This window comes from Arachis stenosperma, chromosome 1 (assembly GCF_014773155.1).
Source record: "Arachis stenosperma cultivar V10309 chromosome 1, arast.V10309.gnm1.PFL2, whole genome shotgun sequence".
Lineage (NCBI taxonomy): Eukaryota > Viridiplantae > Streptophyta > Magnoliopsida > Fabales > Fabaceae > Arachis > Arachis stenosperma.
In genome coordinates, this window is record NC_080377.1 from 54,083,560 (window position 1) to 54,093,262 (window position 9,703).

Here is a 9,703-nt window from a genome sequence, read left to right on the forward strand (position 1 = left end):
ACTTGAATTGTTTGCCTAATTGAATAACATGATTACTTGCTTCTTGAATTTCTTGATATACATGTTTATACTTGTGCTTTACTTGCATTGCTATTACTTGTGTTTTTTGCTGGGATTAAGGAGGTTCGGAAGGCGGTGCCGACGGGGTCGCATGGCGGTTAGGCTGGCGATGGCTATGGGACAGTAAAGAATTGCTAGATTAGAAATCCACTAAGTTAGATTCCCTTATCATCATTATGGTTTTAATGTTATGGTTTTAATTTTAGATACGCTTTAAGTTGAATCTTATGATGGATATGAAGTTCTATGATTTCCTCTGGCATCTTAGAATCTTATACCTTACATTATTGGGCACTGTTACTATATTGAGAACCTCCAGTTCTCGTACCATATTCTGTTGTTATTTTTCAGATGCAGGTCGCAACCCACCTCTGTGAGTTACTTGATGGTGACAGAGCGGAGGACCTTTATCATGTTTGGAGTCTTTTGGTTATTTTGAATTAGTTCTCTCACTTTTCTATTTATATTTGCCTTAGAGGCTTACTTTGAAAGAGATATATTGTATATGCTGGTTTTACTTTCAAAACTCTGTATGTCTGTATATCACTAGTCAGCCTAAACTCCGCAAGCTGAGACTAGCTCCTTATGCTTATTATATTCATATACTTATTTATGCTTTCTTATCTTGTATTTATATCTTGTGCTTTATGTTTGTAGCTTCGTGTGAACGTTTGCGCTTTTGTAACTCTGCCTTTAAGCTTAATATATAAATAATATTGTATAAGCCATAGAACTTTTGTAACCTTTGATTAACCTTTGCTTTATGGCATAAGGTAAGGCTTAGGGTAATTAGGGTGTTACACATCATACTACATTTGTTTGCATTTGCTTGGGCCTGCATAGTTATTAGGCTTGCCTAATTGACATCCTGTTAATTACTAATTCTACTACTTTTCATACTTGCTCTCTATGTGTGATTGTTTGACTGTCTGTGTGATTATGACTCGTTGGTTTGGATTATGATGACTTGAGTATTAATTGATTTTTTATTGGACCGGAGGCTGTGATTTAATTTGTGTTAGGTCGGAGGTTGTGATTTGATTATGCTTTGGGCAGGAGGACATGATTTAATTTTGTGTTGTGTCGGAGGCCTTGATTTGATTATGCCTTGGACTGAAGACCATGATTTGGTTATGTTTGGGCCGAAGACCGTGATTGGATGAATCAGTGGTAAGTTTGGTTAGTATGGTCCTTTGGTAAGCAGTGATTTGTGTTTGGTTATGTTTGATTGGAAGTTTTATAAGTAAAATATGGATTTGGTGTTTCGATAATTAATTATTGATTTTTTTAAAAGATTCATAATTCAAGCGATGATCACTATAGTTGAAAACAACTTTCTTTTTATATATCTTCTTATGATAATTCTACAACTCCTCTGGTGAGACCGTATGGTTAGAGGGTTCTCACCCCTTACAGTCGTATCTTTTTAATAAACAAACGAGGAAGCCGACGAAGATTTTTATTGAGCAATCGATTGTACTTAATTGTTGTATTATTATATATGTCTTTTTTCTCATCTTGTTTTAAGATTCGTATATCTTTCTCAATGGCGCCAACAACTTGGTACGCACAATTGTAATCTCAACTCTTTATCACAACTTCGCACAACTAACCAGCAAGTGCACTGGGTCGTCCAAGTAATAAACCTTACGTGAGTAAGGGTCGATCCCATGGAGATTGTCGTCTTGAAGTAAGCTATGGTCATCTTGTAAATCTCAGTCAAACAGATTCAAATGGTTATAGAGTTTTGATAATTAAAAGATAAATAAAACATAAAATAAAGATAGAGATACTTATGTAATTCATTGGTGGAAATTTCAGATAAGCGTATGGAGATGCGTTATTCCTTCTGAATCTCTGCTTTGCTACTGCCTTCATCCAATCCTTCATACTCCTTTCCATGGTAAGCTGTATGTAGGTGGATCACCGTCCTCAATGGCTACCATCCATCCTCTCAGTGAAAAAGGTCTGGCTACGGGTTACGTAGGGCTAATCATCTGTCGGTTCTCGATCGTGCGAAATAAGATCCAATGATCCTTTTGCACACTGTCACTGCGCCCAGCACTCGCGAGTTTGAAGCTCGTCATAGTCATCCCATCCCAGATCCTACTCGGAATACCACAGACAAGGTTTAGACTTTTTGGATCTCAAGAATGCTGCCAATTGATTCTAACTTATACCACGAAGACTCTGATCTCACGGAATGAAAGGCTCTGTTGTCAGGAGAGGCAACCATGCGTCGTGGACTAGGAATCCAAGAGATACACACTCTAGCTTTCACAGGTAGAACAGAAGTGTTTGTCAGGCACGCGTTCATAAGTGAGAATAGTGATGAATGTCACGGATCATCACATTCATCAGGTTGAAGTGCAAATGGATATCTTAGAACAAGAATAAGCATGAATTGAATAGAAAATAGTAGTAATTGCATTAATACTCAAGGAACAGCAAAGCTCCACACCTTAATCTATGGTTTGTAGAAACTCCACCGTTGAAAATATATAAGTGATAATGGTGTCCATTGGTTTCGACCCCAGAGAGGGAACCAGAATAACCAAGACCTAGGTCTAAGGACTAAACGTCCAAAGATGATCTAAGGATAATCCAAAGATATCAAAAGTCCAAAGATGTGAGTACAATAGTAAAAAGTTCTATTTATACTAAACTAGTTACTATGGTTACAGAAATAAGTAAATGATGTAGAAATCCACTTCCAGGCCCATTTGGTGTGTGCTTGGGCTGAGCATTGAAGCTTTCATGTGTAGAGACTTCTCTTGAAGCTAAACGCCAGTTTGCAGCGTGGTTTGGGCGTTTAATTCTAGCTTGTAACTTGTTTCTGGCATTTAACGCCAGAATAGGGCAGTGAATTGGCGTTTGAACGCCAATTTGGGTTGTCAAAACTCGAGCAAAGTATGAACTATTATATATTACTGAAAATCCCTGGATGTCTACTTTCCAACGCAATTGAGAGCGTGCCATTTGAGTTTTTGTAGCTCCAAAAAATCCATTTCGAGTGCAGGGAGGTCAGAATCCAACAGCATCAGCAGTCCTTCTTCAGCCTCTGAATCAGATTTTTGCTCAGGTCCCTCAATTTCACCCAGAAAATACATGAAATCATAGAAAAATACACAAACTTATAGTAAAGTCCAGAAATGTGAATTTTGCTTAAAAACTAATAAAAATATACTAAAAAGTGGCTAGATCCTACTAAAATCTACCTAAAAATAATGCTAAAAAGCGTATAAATTATCCGCTCATCAAGTTGTAATTATATGTGGCGCAACCGAAAATGTGACATTCTGGTAGTAAGAGTGTTACAAATTCTAGTTGGATTATAAGGTTATGTTAGGTTGAATCTTTTAAGACTATATGGAATTGTAAATTGTTTTAAGATGTGATATCGATTGCTTGTCTGGCAAGGATGGTGGTGCCATCCCGCTTGCTCAGTGCATGAACTACTATGTGGGGATGGTGGTTTTGTCCTGTCCGCAGTGAGGACGGTGATATTATCCCACTCACGAGATAATGGAATTGATGAACTAATAATGAATTGGGGTTAATGAACCTAAGATTGATGAATTGATAATGAATTGAGGTTATGAGTGTAATAACTTATGATATTGCTGAAAGATATAGATGTCGACTGTTTATGGCCTAAATGGCAAGATTGGCAAGGAGGAGGTTCCTCTCGCTTGTGTGGAAAGGTCTGGGTGTTATCCCGGTTGCGTGTTAATTTGCTAATTGTTTTATGGCACCTGCACCGGGCAAGGACAGTGGTCTCATCCCACTTGTTCATGGTTGCTATATCATTGTGGGGATGGTAGTTTATCCCGCCTACGATAAGGACAGTGCAACTATCCCGCTAATGGATTAGGCAGGTTGAGGATGAAGGATTTCCTCTCTTGTGTTATAATTATAATTGAGATTTGATGTTGAGCACAATCTCGTGAGGACGGCGATACGTAACGCTCACTTGAGATAATGTACATAAGACTAAGTAGGGACGGCGATATATAACGCCCACTTAAGACCTAAAAGAGGGCACCCCATGAGGATGGTAATTCATAATGCTCATGAAGGAAACAAATTTGATCAGTAGGGACAACGATACGTAACTCATGTGCGAATTTAGAACTCGCACAACTGACCGGCAATTGCACCGGATCGTCCAAATAATACCTCAAGTGAGTGAGGGTCAAATCCCACGAGGATTGCTGGATTTAGCAAGCTGTTGTTATCCTGTAGATCTTAGTCAGGCAAATAGAAATATAGTTTTCGGTTGTTGTAGGCGCATAAACAAGCAATAACAAAAGCGATAAATAATTAAGATAGAGACAGTAATGAGAAATCATTTAAGGCTTTGGATGTGCTTCTTCTTTTGGACTATCACGTCATACTAACTACTTCAAGGATGAAAGATTCCTTCAATGGCAAGGTTGTAAGTGATTAAGCCATTGGTCATGGTCATTAATCTCCTCAGGTCTAAACCAAACATCCGAACGGACTAGATTAATCTGGGAGAGGGTGAAGCGTGCGCAATTCAATCTATTTGCTGATCCTACTCAAAACGCCACAGACAAGGTCGAATCTTCCGGATTAGAGACTGATGCTCTTATGGTTCTATCCCTTAGAGCCATAGGAACTTTAATTACCCTCGACTAACGAGGTTTTATATCACATACCCCAATTAGCCCAAAAAACTTGTTAGAGCCCGTGATGCATCCTCAAGCTGTAGCCCAATATTATCCGGTCAGGACTCATATGAAACTCGTGGAAAATCAAGATTCATAAGGATGAAGAACGATAATGTATCATAGAATAGAATCAAACACAGATTGAAGTAGAAAAGTAATTATATTAATACATAGGAATCAGCAGAGCTCCTAACCTTAACCTAGGAGGTTTAGTTGCCCATACTATACAAAGTAAGTTCAAAGGTTCCAAAAAAAACCCCTTTAACAGGAGTGATCTTCCTTCAATATAGACTACTCTAATTATTAAAAATTACAAAAATGAAGAAAACTAAGTAAAATGGTGCGAAAATCCACTTCTAGTCACAATTGGTGAGTGTTTGGGCTGAGCTTGACTTCTAACTTGAGGGAGTGGGTGTTGGAAACCTACTAAGGAGTGAATATGCTGCTTCCTTGCTCCCCTTGTGGCGTTGGATGCTAGGTTTGGGCATTGAATGCCAGCCTTGGTCCTCTTGGGGCGTTGAACGCCCACTAAGGGGTAGTTTCGGCGTTCAACGACCATTTTGGGCAGTCCAATTTTATAAAAAATACAAACATTATATATTTTTGAAAATATCTAGAAATTATCTTTCCAACGCCATTGAGAACGCATCATTTGGACCTCTGTAGCTCCAGAAATGCTTATTTGAATGCATGGAGGTCAGAATCTGACAACATCTGCTATGCTTTCCTTGTCTCTGAATCAGACTTTACTAAAACTTTCCAAATTCACCCGAAATTAACCTAAAATCATAAGAAAAACACCAAAGCTCAAAGTAGCATCCAAAAAGTGAATTTTTTATTAAAACCTACTAAAACATGATAAAACTTAACAAAATATAATGAAAACACTAAGAAAATAACATCAAAAAGCGTATAAAATATCCGCTCATCAGAACACCAAATGCCATAGGCACTTAACTGGGGGAACCCTTGAATTTAGCTTTGCTTAAATTCCCAAACAGTGGTGCCCAGAGTTCTTAAGCATACTCTTTTGCTTTGGATCACAACTTTAACTGCTCAGTCCAAGCTTTTCACTTGATACTTTCTCACCACAAGTATTTAGTTAGGGATAGCAACTCATTTGAGCTTTTTAGGCTTAATTTTTAACCCTCCTAACCATTGAAGCTCAAAGTCTTTAATCCTTACTCTTTTGATTTTTTCTTTTATGAGAATTCATTTTTTTCTTTTTTTTATTTTTCTTTTTCTTTTTCTGCTGCTTTTTCTTTCTTCAAGAATCAATATTTTTTATTTTTCAGACAATCAATAATACTTTTCTAGATCCTTTTTTCTTTCAAGAGTCAATACACTCAACTTCAATATCAAGCATGCACTGTTAATTCATATATTCAGAAAGTAAATGCAAGGCCACCACATCAAATTAATTGAAATAACTCTTGATATACATAACTTATGCATCTCACATTTCTTTTTCAAATAATTTTTTTCTTTTAAGCATGGTGTGGGTACAAAGGATATCTTATAACCAAAATAAAATAGAAAGTAAGACTAAAAGAAAAGGACAAAAGACGACTTGTGATCATGAACTTAGAAAAGAAAAAACAATAAAAATACAGTGAAAATAGAAATGGAACAAAGAGAGGAAATGGAACTCAACAACCTCAATGGCGGCGGCTGCTGCTTCCCCTAGAGAATCCAATGGAGCGTTTGAGCTCCTCTATATCACGCTCTTGCCTCAGCTGCTCCTCCATTACCCTTCTCTGATCTTTTCTCATTTCTTGGAGGGTAGTGGCGTGCTCAATGTGCTCCACCCTCAGCTGCTCCATGTTTGAGCTCAGCTCCCATATTGAGGTATTCAGTTGATCCCAATAGTCACGGGGAGGAAAATACATCCCTTGAGGTATCTCAGGGATTTCTGGTGGAGGCGGCTGCACAGGCTCTTGTTGGGGTCCTTGTGCTGGCTCTCTGGCACTCTCCATCCTTATCTTTGTGATCGGCTTATCCTTCTCAATAAGGGTGTCACCTGCAATGTGAATTCTAGCCGAATTGCACATGTGATAGATGAGGTGAGGGAAGCCTAGCCTTGCCTTGGTGGAGGCTTTTGTGGCTACCTTATATATTTCTTGAGGGATTACCTCGTGCACCTCTACCTCATTTTCGAGTATGATGCAATGCACCATTATTGCTCAGTCAATAGTAACTTTAGACCGGTTACTAATAGGGATGATTATGTGATAAGTCCATATTTGATGATAATTTTTGGCTTGATTTGAATGAATTTCATCACATAAACTAACACTTAACCACCGAAATAGCATACTTTTGTGTTTTATCCCTAAATTGAACCTAAATGTGAAAACATGCATTTTTATGCTTAAATTGATCATTTTAATTCTACTTTTATTCCATTCGATGACGTGATATGTTTGTTGAGTGATTTCAGGTCAATTAGGCAATAATGGGTAGATAGAAGTGGAAGGAAGCATGTAAAAAGGGAGAACACATTAAGAAAACTTCCAACAAGTGCTTCTTTACCGTCATTAGCTTGACGGACAGCTCCATTACGGAGATAGATAGGGGCTTAGATCTTCACCCTTTACAGTGAATTTTCTTCCTGTGCTCTCATTGATGAGCTCCATATGCTCTAGAGACAGGATTCTACTCATTGTGTATGGAATGGTTGGACTCTTGGTGAACATAACTCTTATATCAAGTGAGAGTTCTTCAATAGGGATCTTCTTGTCCCTCCAACCTTTAGGTACCTTCTTCTTAGTACCTTCCTTCCAAGTGCTTGATGATGGTTGCCCAACACCAAACTTAGAATGGGTGTCTGGGGGCTTTGTGAACCTCTGCATTGAGAGGAAAAGCTAAAATACTATATGTTGCACAATGGTACCAGCTCTATCAGAGGGAGACTGAGGGTTGTACATCTTGAATAAGATACAGTCCTCATGTAGTCTCAAGACTAGCTCTCCTCTTTTCACATCAATAATGGCCTTGGCAATAGCTAGAAAAGGCCTCACAAGGATGATGGAATCATTTATGTCCTCCCCAGTGTCTAGGATCACAAAATCTACAACGATGTAAAGGTCCTCAACCTTTACTAGGACATCCTCTACCATACCATAAGCCTTTTTTAAGGTCTTGTCTACCATCTCCAATGAGATCTTAGCACTCTGCACCTCTGGAATTCCTAACCTCCTCATTACAGATAGAGGCATCAGATTGATACTTGAGCCAAGGTCATATAGTTCTTTCTCAAAGGTGATGGTCCCTATAGTATAAGGAATCAAGAAGCTTCTGGGATCCAACAACTTTAGAGGAAGTTTCTTCTGGACCAAGACACTACACTCCTTGGCCAGTACTACGGGCTCATCTTCCTCCAATAATGCCTCTGTATGAGAAGAGTTGGCCCTCAGCTTCCTGAGGATTGCCAGGTACCAAGCAATTCACTCTTCTTTAGACTCTTCATCATTTTCTGAAGAAGAATATTCCTTAGGTTCCTTTCTCAAGAAAGGGGCGTGCAAAGTGACATTATCAGTCTCCTCATGAGCTCTGATTTCCTTAAACTCCTCAACAGCAGGCTCTTCTTTGGGTTCGGTCACAACCTCTACCATGAGGGCCTTGCACTCTTCCTTTGGATTCACCTCTGTGTTACTTAGAAGAGTGTTTAAAGGGATCTCTAGGATCCTTTTGCTCAACTGACCAACCTGTATCTCCAAGTTTTGAATAGAAGATCTAATTTCAGCCACAAAACTATGTGTGGTCTTGGAGAGATTAGAGACTATAGTAGCCAAGTCAGAGAGGCTCTGCTTGGGTGTCTCCATCATCTGCTAAGATGATTCGAATGGTTTGTTACTGAACCTGTTCTGGTTTATTCTATTTTGCTTATTATTGAAGCCTTATTGAGGCTTCTGCTGGTGTCTCCACCCAAAGTTAAGGTGGTTCCCCTATCCCTGATTGAAAGTATTCAAATAGGGATTATTGTTGGAGATTCTAGAGAAGTTTCCCATGTAGTTAACCTCCTCTATGGTGGTCCAGGCGTTATCACCTGTGTCCACCTCATAGATTGTTTCTGGATAGTAAGCCTCTGAGCTCTGCGTCCCGCTCAGGTACTGAGTGATCATGTTGATCTGCTGGGACATGAGCTTATTTGAGCCAAGATGGCGTCTAAGGTGCCTACTTCTAGGACGCCTCTCTTCTGAGTAGACCTATTGTTCATAGGGTTCCTTCTAGAAGTGTACATATACTAGTTGTTGGCAACCATGTCAATAAGCTCCTGCGCCTCTTCAGGCATCTTCTTCAAGTAGAGAGATTCACCTGTAGAGTGGTCTAGTGCCATCTTAGACATCTCAAATAGGCTATCATAAAAGATATCTAACATTGTCCAATCAGAGATCATGTCAGGAGGGTATCTCCTGATCAGTTGCTTGTATCTTTTCCAAGCCTTATAGAGGGATTCACCCTCTTTCTGTCTGAAGGTTTGTACTTCCACTCCAAGCTTGCTCAGCTTTTGAGGTGGAAAGAACTTGGTCAAGAATCCATTGACCACCTTCTCCCAGCTAACTAGGCTTTCCTTAGGCTGAGAATCCAGCCACAGCCTTGCTCTGTCTCTTACAGCAAAGGAAAAGAGCATGAGCTTTTAGACTTCTGGATTTACTCCATTAGTCTTGATAGTGTCACATATCTGCAAGAAGTCAGATATGAATTCGTTTAGATCTTCCTATGGAAGTCGATGAAACTGATAGCTCTGTTGTACCAGAGTGACCAATTGGAGTTTCAACTCAAAGTTGTTTGCCCCAATGGTAGGAATGGAGATGTTGTGCCAATAGAAGTCAGAATTGGGTGCAGTGTAAGATCCTAGGACCTTTCTTGCATCACCCCTATTGTCTGGATTAGCTGCCATTGTTGTTTCTTCAGTTTCTTATTCTAGAGCTCTTGTTAGATTCCTT

The 9,703-nt window shown here is 39.2% G+C and overlaps 1 protein-coding gene across 1 annotated transcript; it reads right to left on the bottom strand.

Moving 5' to 3' along the window:
• Positions 1–6,412: 6,412 nt before the first annotated feature.
• LOC130979841 (uncharacterized) lies at positions 6,413–8,578 on the bottom strand. Its single transcript, XM_057903388.1, has 3 exons — positions 8,217–8,578; positions 7,648–8,174; positions 6,413–6,774 (listed from the first exon to the last, which is right to left on the bottom strand). The coding sequence occupies exons 1-3, from the start codon at positions 8,576–8,578 to the stop codon at positions 6,413–6,415; spliced, it is 1,251 nt and encodes a 416-aa protein (XP_057759371.1).
• Between the last annotated feature and the right edge of the window lie 1,125 nt (positions 8,579–9,703).